At 40.7% G+C, this 17,786-nt stretch overlaps 1 protein-coding gene across 2 annotated transcripts in view; it reads left to right on the top strand.

Moving 5' to 3' along the window:
- Positions 1 to 14,131, top strand: part of Wdr70 (WD repeat domain 70) — a 211,064-nt gene extending 196,933 nt beyond the window's left edge. For both annotated transcript variants that reach the window (XM_051182513.1, XM_051182514.1), the window contains 4 exons: positions 183 to 262; positions 2,132 to 2,248; positions 3,895 to 4,057; positions 13,973 to 14,131. In XM_051182513.1, coding sequence (XP_051038470.1) covers positions 183 to 262; positions 2,132 to 2,248; positions 3,895 to 4,057; positions 13,973 to 14,060 — 448 coding nt within the window. In that variant the 3' untranslated portion in view covers positions 14,061 to 14,131. The remainder of the gene's footprint in view (positions 1 to 182; positions 263 to 2,131; positions 2,249 to 3,894; positions 4,058 to 13,972) is intronic.
- Positions 14,132 to 17,786: the final 3,655 nt, after the last annotated feature.

Below are 17,786 nucleotides of genomic sequence, written 5' to 3'. Positions count from 1 at the left end.
ATTTCTGCTGGGGTCTACTACAGACAGAGGTACAGAGGTAGAGTGTATGTGTGCATGTGCTCATGTGTGCGCACACCTGTGAATGCTTTGGAAAGTCTCTGACAGAACCAAAAGTTCAATGTTTCAGCTCTATCTGTTCCTAAGATGAACTAAAGGAAGTAATTTGTTTTAACTCATTGTAGGGGAGCAAAATTATGTGTGGTTAAAACCCAGCGAAAGGCAAAACAAGCTGAGACACTAACCCAGGACTACATCATCACCCGTAAGTTGCTGTTAACATTCCTCTCAGTCTTATATTTCTCTTTTCTGTCATCTTATTCACTGCTGGTTTTGGAAGTCAGAAAGGCCCTAGAGATGTGGCATCTGTTATATCACCTCCTATCATGTGGACACAGGTACAGGTCTTATGACAATACCACTTTAGCTTCATGATTTTTATTTTTCCAGAAATGAGGCTTGCCTCACATAACTCCTCATCCAAATGAGAAGCATCCTTCTGAGCTAGATACATTATTCTATCATGGCATTTTAAAGACTAACATATTATTCTATGAATAAACATTGAGTGCTGGGCTTAGATTCAGGAGTTCTGATTTTGTCTTTTTGTACCATGGACTGGCAGTGTGATGTTGAACAATAAATTCATCAGTGATATTACTTAAGAAATTTATGAGCATGTACTAACACACTTGGAGGAATTTCTGTATAAAATTAATGACCTGAGATATGAACAGAAAGCTTACCAGGGTATAATGGTTTCTCTCAGGTGGGTCACACATCCTTCTTAATTTGATAAGTCCATGTTCCAAAAACTACAGCCTCTGATCTGTAACAGGCTAGGAAGGAATTTTGGATGCTACAAAGATGAGTAAGAGAATGGCCATGTGGACTTTACCAGTGTCTCAGACTGAAGCCCACAGGATGCTCTATTGCTGACCTTCTTCCTGATGAGGGGTCTCTTGTAAAACCAAGTTCCATGGAGCTTGTGGTCAGTCAAGAGATCACATGACACTCTGCAAGAGTCCAGCACATGGAATTACACATAGTCTACTTAAATTCTTCCAGCCATTTGAAGTGAAAAGCAATTTTTCCTACCTAAACATATTGTGTGTCATGTTGCCTGACAGCATGATGAGGGGTCATATGTTTGGTCATCTTCCCTGACTCTAGACAGGCATGATTCCCTATGGGTGGTAATAGACTGGCCTTAATTGGAAATAGGGGCAGATGGTATGAGGGTGACTGGGAGAATTTTTGGGGCGTTAGAGATGTTTGCTTAGATTATAAATTTCATTTAGCCTTTGGCTTCTCTAGTTCCCTGAAAATGTGTTCTCTTTTAAAACAGGTTTTAATCTGTATATATGGTTGAAAGAAATTCCAGGTCAAAAAAAGATAGCTACTTAACATTGCACAATGACCCTCCCCCCACACACAGTATCACATGGTTTCTCCTTAAATCCATATTCTTTTTATGTTTAAAATTTAGTTCTGGAACTGAGTGAATACCTGGCAGTAGGTGAACACATCTGCCTCTGACTTTTATTACCCCCTTGTTTTATGTACCAACCGTGTAGGAGGGCTAAGTACCCACGCTCGGAAACTCAGGCACCCTGCATTCAAGGCAACCTTTAGCCCACTTTCAGTGGGCTAAGTGCTCCTCCCTTCCAGTTACTCAGTGTTGTCATTTTTGTGCTGAGAAGTGGTCACATTTCAGAAATGTGTGAAGTGATTCCAGTGTTTATGGGGCATCTGAGGAAACTTGAGGACTGACAGGCACACTGTTGGCATTGTGTGTGTTTGGGTGCTGTTAGAACAAATAAGAAAGGGGTTCCATTGAGTGTCTCTTTTCAAAATCACAGAAACTGAGTTTTAGCCTATGGTTAGGGAGCTGAGACTCACTGGTGTTTCCATGACAGTGTTTCCTGAGTGCCATTAGCTGCCTGCAGAGGTGAACGACGAGTCTGGTATCACACAAAGTGGACTAATTGGTTACAGTAAGGCTGTCTTTTATTATTAAATGAAGGCTGTCATTATGATTTCCATTTCATGCTTCAGTTAGTCATGCATTAGCTATGTTTTTGGATGAAGGGTTATTATTATAATGAAATTTTTCAAATGTGACTTCTCACAGCTCATGCCTTGCCCATGTTCCGTGAGCCCCGCCAACGAAGTACGAGAAAACAGCTGGAGAAGGACAGGCTGGACCCCCTGAAGTCGCACAAGCCAGAACCTCCTGTAGCAGGCCCAGGTGACTGTGATCCAGCCAGTTGTCTGGCAAGGGGATGAGGGGCCAGGGTGGTGTCACTGACAGAGAGAAGCCCAAAGGCTTCTTGGTCTTCAGAGAGACTCTTGTGGTTTTCAGGAGTTTTCTTTTCCAGTACCACAGCATAATGTATAAAACTGATAGAGCTGTTGTGCTGAAACAGGGAGGATGCCCGGGGCTCTCTCTTCTCCAGCTTGAGCCTTGGGTGACCCCACTAGAACTCTGGGGCTCCTTGGAAGCCAGTGTTGAAACTGCTGCTCTCAGTATTGGCTTAATATATGGCATTGGTCTCTTGGCCTGCAGTCCAAGCTGGATTAGGTTTCACACAGGCAGAAAGTGCCCATGACTTAGCTCAGTGTGATAAAACAGAGCTGCCCATTTCGCTAGAAGGTAAATGAAAGAACACACTGTCCATAGTATGGCAGATCCTTTCTCTAGAATTTAATTTTCTACTGTAGATATCCAAGCCATTGACCTGTCTGTTTACCTGAGTCTCACCTCTAGAACTACTACTTGCCCTTTCAGTACTGACCTTCCCTGATGCCAAGACTATTTCAAGTCATTCTAGTTAGACAGTATATCTCAAGTCTCTCACTTCCTGTCTCTACCCCTCCTCCCTTTGTCTTGCACACAGCCCCCTCCCCCTTCCCTGGCTTTCATGTTGCTGCTGCTCCCATAGACCACCATTCCCCCCTACTCTGTATACTTTTATGTGCCAGGGTTCTGTGTGGTCTGCTGACTCACCTGTGCAGTTTTGCACTCTGTGCCTCTCCTGCTGTGATGCCCAAATGCACAGTTGAACTTCCCTCTGCCTGTAGTTTTGTGCATAGCTCCTCTGCTCATTGAAATCAGCACTCTCTGCTTTGTGAGCCTTCCCAAAATGATCCTTTGCTTTCAGAAGACCTCTTCGGCCACCTCAGCCTGATGTTGTCTCCTTCCTCTAAAATTTGTAATAGTTATTGGCCAGCCTCTGACAGTAGGTCATTTTTCTTCTTAACTTAGAAGTTAATCTTCCAGTATTGTTTAGTTATTCATGTGTTTATTTTTCTAAAAATCAGATCTGAAATGAACTTTCTAAAATGTCAGTCCATTTTGTTTTTCAGGCACCATGCTGGCTGGGAGAGACCCAGCTGGATGCAACTCTTTGCCCTTGAGCTTGCTGTCTGCCTAGACAGTCATAGCAGAAAAGCAAGAAGAGTCAGTGTATTCACATGACTTGTTTTCTCTCAAAACACAGAGCAAAGTGTCTGTGGCATAACATACGTGAACTATGGAAAGCCCTAAGATACATTTGTTTACACTAAACTAGCAGCTAGTGAATAGTGGTTACTTTTAGTATTAAATGTCAATAAATTCATGCTAGAGGAATTTTTAATACAATCCTTAAGAGATTGTTTTTCTTTTTTTAAAATCAGTATAATTTTGCAAATTAAGCAACCAAAGCATTTTTAAGTGTCTCTTCCTGGTTTTAAATGTTAAAGGTTGATGGTTCCTTACTTTTTGATCCACAAAAACTGAAAGCATGATAGAAGTACTTTTGAGGTCTGAGCTCTGTACCAAGCATACACAGCTGTAATGATGTGTCACCTGTTCGTTCTGTTTCTAATCTAGGGTTTTTTCTGTTGAAACAGGTCGTGGTGGCCGAGTTGGAACCCATGGGGGCACCCTGTCATCCTACATCGTGAAAAATATTGCTTTGGACAAAACTGATGACAGTAATCCCCGAGAAGCCATTTTGCGTCATGCCAAAGCAGCAGAAGATAACCCATATTGGGTTTCACCGGCATATTCCAAGTAAGGAAGTAGCCGTTTATAACAGAAAAGTGGGGCCTGGCGAGATGGCTTAGTGGTGAAGGCACTTGTCTGTAGTCCTGGTGACCTCAGTTCAATCCCTGGAACCCACGGAAAGCTGCAAAGAAAGCTGACTCTACAGTGTTTTCTTCTGAACTCTATAAACACACCATGGCATGTGCTCATGTTGTGCGCACACGCACGCACACACACGCATAAGATGATACTAATAATAAGTTTTTAAAATAAAATAGAAGAGTAAGACTGGCAGTATAGCTTAATGGTAGAGTATGTGCTTAGTGTATACAAAGCCATAGATTTAAGCCCCAACACCAAAATAGTAAATAAAAATTGAAAATAGATAAGTTATTATGTCTAATGAATTGGGAAGAAAATGACAGTAGTACTTGGAAGTGTTAATTCCTCTCTTCTGTATCATATTTGAGCACAAAGAAATGAGCCAAGAAATGTGGGTGTGACAGCAATGCCTGTGATCCCAACATCTAAGCAGTGATAGCAAAAGGGGTGAGTTGGAGGCCAGCCTGGGCCATAGCTTAAGATCTGGAGTAAGTTCACGGCTAGCCTGAGTTCAGCAACAACTGAACCAGTGATTCAGAGTCTTGAAGCCTAGACATTTGCTTATATCATATGACTCTAAAGTGGTGAAGTTTAGAACCACAACCATTTGTTATCAGCTTTAAAGCCAGGAGTAAGCCTTATGTGTGTGTTCCTTTCACCTACCCCTTCAGAAAGTGACTCCAATATCTCGGCGGAGGCGAGGTAAAAACCAGCAAAGGAGAGTAACTTGACAGTCTCTTATGAAAGACTGGGGAGTGAGGGTGTTGTGTTTCATTATTTTTTTGTTTGGTTGTTGGTTTGCTTTTCAGAGTCTTGTTATATAGCCCCTGCTAGCTGGGAACTCATTGTGTAACCAGGTTGGCCTCCAACTTTGCAGGATTCCTCATGCTCCTGCCTCAAGCTAGTTCTCATATGGAGAACTATATATATAAAACTCTCCCTGTACAGTGAACCCAGCCTTTTAGAGTCCCTCAAACAGTATGGGTGAATGTGTAATAGGTTTTAATGCTACCGTACCACCCATATTATGCCAAGGAAAGTACTGTTGTTGGATTTTCAATTAGTAACTTTTGCAATTTTTACTAGAATTAGTTTTAGGCCTAGGCAGATGTTAACAGCTTACATAACCGTGTATAATTGACTATTCTCTATAGTGTCCACCACTGGCCAGCTGTTAAACCTGACAATGTCTTGCCAGAGGCAAGTTTGTCTGTATACCAAATCCTATTAATTCTGTTAGCCATTCTAAAAGTATTTTAAAAGTTATCATTATCACCACCATCATCATTACCACCATGTGTTTCTGTGTATGAAGCCTATGAACGCTGCATGCCTTGGCTCATGTGTGGAGGTCAAAGGACAGCTTTCGAGAATAGATTTTCCTCTTGCACTTTGGATTCTAGGAACTGAACTCAGGTTGTCAGGCTTATGTAACAAGTGCTTCTGCCCATTTCACTGGCCCCTTATTTGTTTATTTTTTTTAAATCCCTTTATTTCTGTTGAAGTGATCATATGATTTTCCTGCTTTGATCTACATATGAAGAATTTTGATTCAACCTTCCTGTAGTTTATCTAGTTGTTAGGCTGGTTTCCTTAAACAAACAAACAAACATAACTTTTAAAAATTTACATACGTTGTAAATATTTATAAAACTGCCTAAGTGTGGCCCTTCTGTGGAGGGCAAGGTGAAGAGTAATGACTTTACCCATCACCCCAGTCTTTCCCACTGTCCTCCAGTCATAGTCTGTCTAGATATTATGACTTTTCCACGGCAGCCTCATAATTAATATATTGTTTGGACAGTCATCTATCTGGTTTTTTAAGTTTATTTAAGTAGAATTAATTGAAGCTCATGGTGCCTGCTGATGACTATACTACCCAGACACTGTTTTATTCATTGTAAGTGGTTTCTATTGAGTTGAGCATAAGTAGTAGGTGGGGATGAAATGCACTGCCATACTGTCCCTTACTTGAGGACTATGCTGCTGGAGGGCCTGAAGCTGGTGCTAACCTCAGTGCCTTGAACCCAAGCACTACTGTCTTCTGGCCATACAGCTTTCTGTTGCATTTTCCTCCCACTCTTCCTTCCTACCCATTTTCAGTGCCCTGTGTTTGTTGCCTGCTAACTGAATTGAAGCATTGCCTGTGTGTGGCATGCAATCTGTTAGCTGGGCTTCTGTGTTCACCTGCTACAGTGTACTATTTACTGCCAAGTGGCAAAGTGTTTGAAGGGAAGCTAATATTGAAAAGGATCTTTTCGTAAAGGTCACTGTAACTGAGAATGTGTGTCTGGTTGTTTTTCTTCACTGCAATTGACTTCTGTCAGTGAGGAAATGAAGGTTTATTTACTATATCTTGTTTTCACATAGAAAAGCACAGCTAGATACTCCACAAGTCTTCCTGCTGCACATAGCATATACTCATCTATATTCTCTGATGCTGCAAATGAAGTCTGAACACTTTGCATTCATCACTTGAGGATCTAAGCTCAGTCCTGACACTAGCAGTGTAATAGCCATGAAAGTTTTCAAACACAGCAGGATTAGAGAGGACTCTTGTTCAGCCACACATGGACAGATTCAGTTACAGTTTCTTGTTCAAAGATGCTGCTGGAGGGAGGGGAAGAGAGCTGGCTGGGGTAGGGGCAGGATGTAGATCCAGAATGCTATTAGCTTACACATCAGACAGGGATAGATGTGTGGGAGCTCGGAGCCTGGCCAGCAGCCTGCCAGGATGACAGCTCTGTCAGCCATGGCTGCCCTTCTTGCCAGATAAGCTACCATTATTGCTGGTTCAGTCAACTTAACTTCACTGTGCATATCTTTTGAAATACAAGATGGGTGGATATGTGTGCTGTATATGTACTAAGATTTCATTCCCACTTATAAAGAATCCATTTAAAGTCATATTGAGTTCATAAGACATATTTAAAGTAGTCATTGTGAACAAGGAAAGGTTTGTACGTGACTTGTGTCAGGAAGAGACATAAATCCACAGAAGGAAAAGTATCTTTTCTTCTCCCTGAGTTATATTTATATGCTGATTGTCACTTTCCACTATGTGCCTGTGTAGAGGACAGCATTTCTTAGGCTGGCTTTATGAACTGCCTCCCTCGTAGGCAATCAGGACATGGTTATTGGGGAGAGGACTGAAATGTGAAATTCCAGGTCCAATTCTAGACTAATGGACTCTGTGGGCTTCTAAACAAGAGTCTACATTTTAAGAAGTGCCGAAAGAGATGATTTTGCACACTAATGCTTGAAATAAAAGTAATGACTTGGAATCATAAATTATTTTTTCTTAAGAAAATTCACACTTACGGACCAGACAACTTCAGTTGTAAAAGACTCATAAGTGAATCATTTCCATAGGGAAAGAATTCTCCCCAGGATTTGAAAATATAACATGCTGAAATATTGTACTTAACATATGAATTATTTTACTTAATATGTTATAGTAGAACTTTTGAAAAGATGTCGATTGCATGAAGTAAGAGCTCTGGTATCTAACATAAGTTATGTAATACTGATGGTACTTTCATTGCACTAACACTGTGACAGACTTGTTAAAAACTCAGTTTGTTTCATCAAATAATCCTCTTAACTCAGTAAGGTAAGCAGTATTGTTGTCCCTGCTTTGTAAATGAGGAGACGGAAACATATAACTTGACCAGTGCCCCACAGGGATCAGGTGGCAGAACTGGGATTGAGTATAGATGGCTGCCTTCATGATAGGCTCATGGCTTCTAAGTGCTGAGGATCATGTCTCCTCATGGTGCAGCTAATAGTAGCCACTGGGATGTTGAGATGATGTTTGTGTGAGCCAGCATGGCTTAGCAGAGGGAACCCTAGACTGAGAATCCCAAGTCCTGAATGTACTTCCAGCTCTACTGCTGCCTGGTAAGTACATTCCCTTGTTTCCCTTATCTTCAAAGGAGGAGGGTAGGGTTCCATCCATGCCCACTTGGGCATGTACTATGAAACACATACATGAGAAGTTAGAGAGGGCTTTCATGAGACCAGGCCTGTCTCTGGCTTGTTTTTTTAAAGACTTCATTGTTCTTGCATATTTACCCACTTGATAATAAAGTAGTTAATGTTGATTCTACAGGGTTCTTCTGTTTGTTTCTTCTCATTCAGTTTTTATTCTCTGCCCACATTTCAAACTTGCCCTTTTTCTACTCTCGTATTCTCTGGGCTCTCAAGCATAGAGCACTACACTCTATATATGAGTCCAAGAAGTGTTTATTTTAAAAAATGTTATGTCTTCATTTCCTGAAGAAAATAGAAAATTCTTTATCCAGAAGCATTTTCTTGCCTCTGATCTTCTTACACATCCCCAGTGTTTAAAAGAAAAAAAAAAAAAAGTTGATTAGCTCATCACAGACAGAAGGGAATATTTCAAGTTGAATCTTTTGGTCAAGCCTTTTATTTAATCTTAATAATTCTGCAATTGTGATGACTGGGTCATAGTTCAACCAGGCTGTATTCATGCTAACAGGGTTAACAAGTGTGTCAGATTGTCGAGTCATGGCTATAATTGGCTTTGGCTTTGAGGTTTTCCTTCATAATAAACAATGGGCCTCAAGCCAAAAAAGATTGTGGTTTATACTCACATACTCATGATTAAATATTCCAAGTGATTTCCCCTCATAGTCTTTCTATTGCCCAGGCGCTTACTTTCTGCTTCTTGGGTGAGTCATATCAGAAGCACACCCGTAATTAAAGAGAATATGACCCTCAGACTTTCCATTGCCGCTGAAAACATGGTGATGATGTTACCCTGGTTTTAGTTAGAGGAGTTGCAGTGCTTCAGAAGAGAAAAGACAGTTCCCCTGACACCTGGAGTCTCTCATAAAAACAGTGCACCCTAAAATGCCCATTAGAAGATTGCCACGTGGAGCCTTCACTCATCACAGCTGCCTGAGATGGGAACACTGAAGGGTACTCACTTTCCATGGGTTCCTGTCATCTAGTTGGAACACACACTTGCCACGACTCACGTCATACAAGTATGTACAGATCTGAAGAATTTCTTTTAAATTATCAAAGGGAGTAATGGAATAAGTGTAACATGAAAGCAGGAAGGAGAAGCATGTGGGAGGAGAAAGACCAGAAGAGGACAGGAACATGGAGTGAGATAGACAGAATGAAGTGTATAATGACACCGACGTATGCAGGTGCATCAGTGAAACCCATTACTTTGTATACGAACTCTCAGCTCTCGCAAAGAACTTCAGCCAACTAAGGATCCTGGGAGCAGGAGAAATAGCCTGCCCCAGAAAACAGCATTTGGTTATCTGAAACCAAATTGTTAGCCCTGAAAATACACAAGTAACATTATAAAGCCGGAACAGGTTATATATAGAATATATAAACATGCATGTTTATGCATGTAACAGGAACTAATGCAAAAAAGAGACCATAAATTTCAAAGAAAGCAAGGAAAAGTATATGAGTTTGAAGGGAGGAAAGGGAAAATAATGTAATTATACTATAATCTCATAAATAAATAGTACAAAAATTTTAGATTAATTTTTTAAAAATCAAGAAAAATTAGCATAGTGTCACCAAATTATAACATGTAGATTTGATAGGCATTTGCATAAGCTTCTGTGTTAGCTTCATGAAATTGTATTTACTTGTAGCAAATGCAGGATATACTGGTAATATGACAAAGCAAGGCAAAAAGCACTCTTCTGATTACTTTATTAGTGGTTGGCAGCAGTAATTATACTGACATTGATAATCAGATGAACTGTTACCAAATTTAACCAGATGAAAACTTCTTACCCAAATGAAGTTAATCAACCTGGAAGATTCAGGTACCACATCAGTGTTATGTACATTTAGTTTTAGGCTAACACATGAAAAAGGTTAACATTAGCCAGTAAAAGATTAGACCTGGGTGAAGCTGATTTCAATATAAAGCAGATACTAGACAGGTTCTTCTTTGAAACTTATGGTGTTCTCATGAGCCTGCTGATACCCACAGGGTTTCCACTGTTCTCTTCATTCCTTTTAAGCCGTTCCCTTTAGAGGTTCTTGGTGAGGGCAAGGGAGATGAATCTGTCATGAGGCTGTAAGTTCAAGGAACTGGCTATTAATAATTAGAAGATAAGGGGCTGGAGAGGTGGCTCAGAGGTTAAGAGCACTGGTTGCTCTTCTGGGGGACCTGGGTTCACTTCCTAGTACTTACATGGTGGCTCATGACCATCTATAATCCCAGTTCCTGAGGATCTAATCCCTCCCCTGACCTCTGCAGACACCAGGCATGCACATAGTGTACAGGTACACATACAGGCATAACACCCATGTACACAGAAGAAAAATAAATACATCTTTAAAAAATAAACATAAATAGAAAATAAGGAATGTGAGCCATGTAAATGCTCTCTTGAAGAGGTAGCATGTCTTTCTTACACTTTGTGTAATGTATGTATGAAGTTCTGAATTACTACTGTGTTTTCATTGTCCACTTGGCTTGCCTTGTCACACTGTTTCTCATAGAAGTACCCAGTGGAGACTGTGCTAAGGTCAGTGGACCAATTCTGTATCTATAAGCAGCTCTGAAAGGAATCCACACTTAATAGACTTCAAGGGTGTGCTGTTGCTGTTGGTTTACTACTGGCTCCAAAAGCAGGAGTTTCAAGACCAGCTTTAAATTGTTTTCAAATGCATTAATGCTTTGTCCATTTGCATGTGTCACATCACTTTGGCATTGTTGATTTATTTTTATAGTACTTTGGTGTGCCAAGGGCAAATTAGACCATTCCCTAGAGAAGCAATCTGCTTGTTCTATTCTTAACTTTGTTTGGGATTGCCCAATTATTTCTGTTCTTCATTGTCTTGGTCAAGTGTTGACTAAAGAGCCTGTTTAAAATGCTCCAAGATAGACCTGAGTTGAATTGCTAAGATCATTCTCACGTGTGGAGTTACAATCTTTTTTTTTTTTTTAAATAATAATAATAACTTGCGGAAGTAAATTCAAAGGCAAGAATTACTCTGAAGAAAGCTGCAGGGTTGAATGCCATGGTTGTTTTGCTGTGCTTTTGCAAAGTGCATTCTTTAGGTCATAGGTGTCCCATGAGCTAGCTCAAGAAACTTCTTAAAAGATCCTTGTCTTTATTTAGCAAACAACAAAGAATACTTATTAGTGGTTCAAAACTATTCTTTTTGAATGTTGCTTTAGGGGGAGCAATATGTATTGTTTTTGTGAGTTGTACCTCCCATTTTCCATCACTTCCCTATACTTCCCTTTTAAGAATAAAGTATATTTCTTTTTAAATATTTTATTTTATATACATTGGTGTTTTGCCCACATGCTTGTCTGTATGAGGGCATCAGATCCCTTGTACAGATACAGGAGTTACAGACAGTTGTGAACTGTCATATGGGTGCTGGGAATTGATTCTGGGTCCTCTGGAAGAGCAGCCAGTACTCTTAACCACTGAGCCTTCTCTTCAGCCTCTGAAGGCTATTTCTTAATGAATGGGCCTGAGAGTAAAACCCCAAACTTTGTACTTTATCATCTTCAGTCACTTCGTACAGCTCCTACAGATGAGAAATACCTCTCCATAGTTGGAGCCAGTTACACCTTTATGTAAAGGAGAGACAGTCTTCACCTTGTTGCAGAGTCCTGCTACCCTCTTTGCTTCCCCACAGTACATCCCAGGAGCAGGATGGAAGTTTTTTAGGTATTTCTACTGTGGTCCACCAACCAGTGAGAGAAATATAAGGCTTTAGAGTAAGCACTTAAAAGTCTTACAGCAAATTTGATATATTTATTGAATCTAACAAAATATTTTTAAATATTTATTATTTGGTAATGCCTCATGTGTGTAGGCCATGTATTTTGATCATCTTCATCCCCTGTTAGCCTCCCTGTTCCTCCTCCCACTCCCTGTGAGCCCTTCTCCCAACAAACCTCTCCTACTTTGATGCCATGTGGTGTGTGTGTGTGTGTGTGTGTGTGTGTGTGTGTGAGAGAGAGAGAGAGAGAGAGAGAGAGAGAGAGAGAGATAGAGAGAAATGTGTGCAGCTGCATGTGTGGAGGCTAGACAATATCAAGTATCCTGTTCTGTTACTTTCTGCCTTACTACTTGAGAAAAATTCTCACACTGACCTTGGCTTACAGCCAGCAATCCCCAGCCACCCTCTAGTACTTATCCCCACTCCACCATGCCTTACTTGCCAGGCACTGGGTTATAGCGTCTGTAAAACCATGTCCAACTTGTACATGGGAGCTGAGGATTTGAACTCAGATCCTCATATTTTCACAGCAAGCAATTTTACGCATGGAGCCACCTTCCTAGCTTCTAGTGCCAAGTTTGGTGTTCAGTTATATACCCTCTCACCCCTTGATCCGAACCTTCTCATTTGTTCTGATTGTGTTCACTAATGAACTTTATTTAGGTACAGTTTACACGCAGTAAAGTATAAAATACAACCATTTTAAATTTTGGCAAACACATACACATATGTAACCAATACTTCACTCTCCATCCCACAAGAACATGCCTTCTGCCTCTGTAACATTACTCTTTCCACCTGCTGTTAAACAGTTTCATTTTTTCTGGGCCTTGCCAGGTTAGTCACCAACCTGCTTTTGGAAGTAGGTGGACTATGTCAAAGTAACTCCAGTCAAACAGCTCTAGGTGTTTTTCCTGGGACCTGCCACATCCATTTCATTTATAATAATCTATCTCCAGAAGCAACCCTACTGCATCTTAGTGCTTAAGTCTCATCACAGTTGACATTGGTGAGCTGGTGTCTTGTGAAATATTGCCAGATAGCCTTAGAAGTTAAGTATCTATTTCAAAGGCTTTTTTAAGCTTGCACAAGTGTTCCTCTGTAGATTTGTCTGGTGGTCAGCATCTTTACTAGAAGGTAACATATAGCACATTCAAAAGCCCATGGTCCTGCTTTCTAGTAACTGGGCCTATGAAAGTCTGCAGCTGACTTTTGAACTTTGGAGCTGTGACTTATGTGTAGGTGCTGTAACAGTCTCTTGAAGTGACAAGGAGTTTAACCAGTTGGAGTTGGTATGAGGAGAGCTTTGGCCTGGGTAGTTGTGCAGGTCACAGTAACTTGAGTACTAATGGAGAGTACATAATAACCTGATATTTTCTTGGATTTTTTTTTTTTTTTTTTGGAATAGTGAAGTAAGAATGTCATCAAGCTAGGTATGCTTGCAAAGCACAGAAGATGCTCTCACAAAGATTGCTTGATGACTTGAATGGTGTCTAGCATAGACACTGCATGGCCGTGTTCTCAGTGTGTTCAGTGATGTGTCCTCAATTCTGGTGCTTCCATGCATTGATCTGGAGAGGGGAATCAATTGGTGCTCATTTGTTTTACTTTAAAATTTTCTACTGGTACAAATCACTGCATGTTTGTTGTTATTTTAAACTTACCAGATAAGAAACTGTTAACTACATAAGGCAAAGAATAACCCAGGTAGGTGTAAGTAAATATCATGTAGGGTCTTGTGTGAGGCCATATAGTCTGTCCTTCCAAATGGTCACACTTTGTCTCAGTTGGCAGTAGAGGGAGGTTATGATAATGAGGGCCCACTGGATCTGATTCATTTTTGTTTTATTTAAGGGAAGGCCAGCAGACAGTGTCTGCCACAGAGGGAAAACCTTCAAAAGAATATTTGGCTCTCTTCCTGAACATTAAATTTTCACTATGCCTTTCCTTGCCAGAAGTTTAATGATTTATATTTAATAATTGAAATGCAATCAGTTCCCCAGGCTTGCTCCTGCTTTAGTGAAAGAGTCAATGCCTAATACAAGAAATGCCAGCTTACAGTCTCCTCCTTTTTAACTTTCACTTTAGAACTCAGCCCAAAACCATGTTTGCCCAAGTGGAATCTGACGATGAAGAATCAAAGAATGAGCCCGAATGGAAAAAACGTAAAATTTGAAGAATCTCATAAGAGCTGTTTGCATGGAGCAAGAGAAATGCAGTGTTCCTCCTTCCCTCCCTTCCTCCCTCCCTTCCTCCCTCCCTCCCTCCCTCCCTGCCTGCCTTCTTCCCCCTCCCCCTCCCTCCCTTTCAATGCTTATGAAATAAAAATACATTTTTACAAACAGTTTGTGTTCTTTCTGTTATTCAGTTGTTCAAAGATTGATAGATGTTCATAATGCTCGTGTTTATATTTTCTCAGCCGTGGTTATTAGACTGTTCTATACATAAACAGACTCAGCCGGTTACTAAGTATTTTAGGTATTTTGATGCTTTAACAATTACTGATCTTGTGCAGATTCCCAGAACCTTAGAGGGGAAAACATACAATGAGATATTTATCTATTGAGCTAATCTAGAACATAATGTGGAAATAGGGACTCAAAAAAGCTTAATATGTCTGTACAGTGTCACAACAGTTGTTTACATGACTGTAAATAATTAGATGAGCTCAAACCAAAGCGTGGCTGAGCTAGGAAAGAGCTGAAATGTTTCACTGGAGCCTGTCTGTGATGCTTACACTGGGAGAGCAGGTTTTGAAGTCAGACTACTGCAGGAGCTTTTCTTTCTGGGTCTCCCTTCCAGCCTTGGGGTGGTAGTACTTACCCCATAAGTTTGTCAGGAGAGTTAAATAAAATGCCCATATTGAATATTTGGCACCACACTTGGCAGATAGTAAATCTATACTAAATATCTGCTAATTTCAAACATGGTTAACAGTAATCACTTTGTGTTACTTTTTCTCAGTAGTCAATGAGGAAGAAATTGCTTTGAAAATAAAAGGGCTATATAAATTTTTTTCAAGAATTATTCTAAAAGTTTTATTTGTGCCCAGGCAGGGGTGGCACACACCTTTAATCCCAGCACTCAGGAAGCAGAGGTAAGTAGGTCTCTGTGAGTCCAAGGCCTGTCTGTCTACAGAGCAAATTCCAGAGAAACCCTGTCTCAGGAAAAAAAAAAAAAAGTTATATTTGTGAATGAAAACAAATGTTGGTAGTTTGTCCAAAGCAATGATGAGTCAATAGAATAAAATTTTATGGGCTAATTCCCCATACACATGGGTCATTTTTGCATCTAAGTCCACTAGACAATCAAGTTTTACACCATGTGGAAATATTCGTCATATACAGCCAAAGGTTGCTGTGGTGGTTGGGGGTAGGAATGAACGCTTGATCATAGCAGTCTTGGCAACATCTGCTCTTGTGTAAAGGAAGAGAAATACAAGCACAAGCTTGACTCTCGCTGTTGTTCACACATAGGCCTTCCTGTCTTTGAGATTATACATGTGACTCCGGAGCTGAATAGAGAATTATTTCTTCTGTAGAAGGTTCGTAGGCATGTAAGTATTTAAATTTTTGAATTTTTTGAGGGAAGGAACTTAGAACTGGACAAATAGGTGTTCATTTGATATGTTACCTTGTCTCCACTGTGGACATCACTAGCTGCAAGACCATCAGAACTTATTACCTGCTACCATTTAGCCATATGTCCCCTATTGTGATTGACTGTGTTACCAACTGGTAACACAACTCAAAGAAGAAACCTGGAAGTTGTCATTTTGATGCCCCCATGCCTTCCTCATTATGATGCGCCATTTCTGCCACACTCTGCCGGGTCCTCTGTCAGCCTTCGGCCATCACTCAGGAGCCTCCTTCACAACCAGTCTCTGTTTTTAATTTTGCCCTTCTCCAAACCATCATTCATGAATAACTTAAGAGTTACACAACAACAACAAAAAACAAAAGAGTTAAACCAAAAATCTATCTAAGCTAAACCTATTCAAATCAAAATTTTCATCATATTCCTGTGCCAGGAACCTTCCAGAGTTAGTAATTCTGGTCCATTTGTGTGGTATAGATATCCACTATTCAGCCTCTTGTCTTGTGCCTTTTCTGTGTGTAGACTTCTCCTGATCTCACGTTTCTGAGGTCCAGTACACAGAAGGTGCCCAGTCTTCAGCACCTGAGTGGATGTCTTTGCATGTGTTATCTTCTTCCCTCCCTTCCCTGTCAGCCTAGAGAATTCCTTTTTCTGTCACCTTCCCTGAGCATGGCCCACTCAAGCTGTTCCTCCTCAGCTTCCATGATTGCTTACAAATCTCCTACTATCACCTCCATTTATACTGCATTGTGAGTGAGTGAGTGTGTGTGTGTGTGTGTGTGTGTGTGTGTGTGTGTGTGTGTGTCCTGGGAGAGAACATTTAATTACATATTTTGCTATTCTAAGAAGATTTCTGAGTTATCAGAAATTTTAAGTTCTATTTTAATACATTTTTTTAAAAAAGTGCTTCCCAAGTGTCCACTTACAATCATACTCACACAAAAAATACTGGGAAAGGGGGCTGGAGATATGGCTCAGCAGTTAAGAAAATTGGCTGCCCTACCAGAGGACCTGCTTTTTCTTCCCAGCACCCACAGGGAGGCTCACAACCATCTCCAGGAGATCAAATGCCCTTTTCTGTTCTCCATGAACACTAGGCAAGTGGCATGCAGACATTCACATATGCAAAACCCCCATGCACATCAAATAAAACGAGTAAAAAAAATATAGTGGGAAAAGTTGGCGGTACTGATATATTTAACATGGCCACAATTGTTTGGCATTTTTCCCAGTTCTGTCACAATTTGACCAATTAAACATGACCCAAGTGAGGCCCAGGTCTTAAGAAGTTGGCACTTTCTCTTGGGACCTCTGTTCTGACATAGAGGAAGCCATGATGTGAGAAAAGCTAAGGGCCCAAACTCCCTCTCTTTGTGAGACAGGATCTTGTTATACATCCCAGACTGGCCCAAAACTCACAATTCTGTTGCCCCTGCCTCACTGGTACTGGGATTATAGGTGTGCACTACCACATCTGGCTTCTACCCTTGTATAAAGCAGATCTTTTGATTCCATAGAGTCATATCAGCTGTGGTCACATGGAACAGAGATGAGTCAATCCATAGAGATTCCTGACCAAGATGTAAATTAATGAGCAAAATAAATGATTGTTGTCATTTGAAGCTGCTGAGTTGGGAAGTTATGATACAGAAATATAATCACAACAGCTTTACAGATTAACTTCTCAACCATTAAAATACAAGTTGCACTAATGTTTTGATGAATCCGCTTTGAATATTTTTCTTTCTTTTTTTAAAAGGTTGATTATGAGACAGAGAAAGAATAGAGTAGAACAAGAAAAGAGATGCCATAATAGAGGGAGTCATTATAGATTTAAGGAGAAATCTGGAACTAGGGAAATGCCCAGAGATCTACAAGGATGAACTCAACTAACTAACAATCTAAGCAATAGTGGAGAGGCTACCTTAAATGCCTTTCCCTGAAACAGAAGCAGACACCCACAGCTAAACACTAGCTGAACCCTTGGAATCCAGTTGCAGAGAGGGAGGAATGATGAGCAAAGGGGTCAGGACCAGGTTGGAGAAACCCACAGAAACAGCTGACCTGAATAAGGTGGAGCTCATGGACCCCAGTCTGATAGCTGGGAAATCAGCATAGGACCAGCCCAGCACCTCCCCCCCCCCCGAATAGGTGTTAGTTAGGAGGACTGGGCAGTCTATGGGGCCTCTAGTAATGGTCAGTTGTAAGGAGTAGAGTTTTCCACCCACCGCCTGGTTTTGTCCTGCCGCCGCGCCAGCCCCAAATAATGCATAGAGACTCTGTATTTGATATAATCTGTTGGCCC

Source organism: Phodopus roborovskii, unplaced genomic scaffold, assembly GCF_943737965.1.
Source record: "Phodopus roborovskii unplaced genomic scaffold, PHOROB, whole genome shotgun sequence".
Taxonomy (NCBI): Eukaryota; Metazoa; Chordata; class Mammalia; order Rodentia; family Cricetidae; genus Phodopus; species Phodopus roborovskii.
Note: the sequence above shows the minus strand (reverse complement) of the source record. Positions and strands in the feature narration are given on the sequence as shown.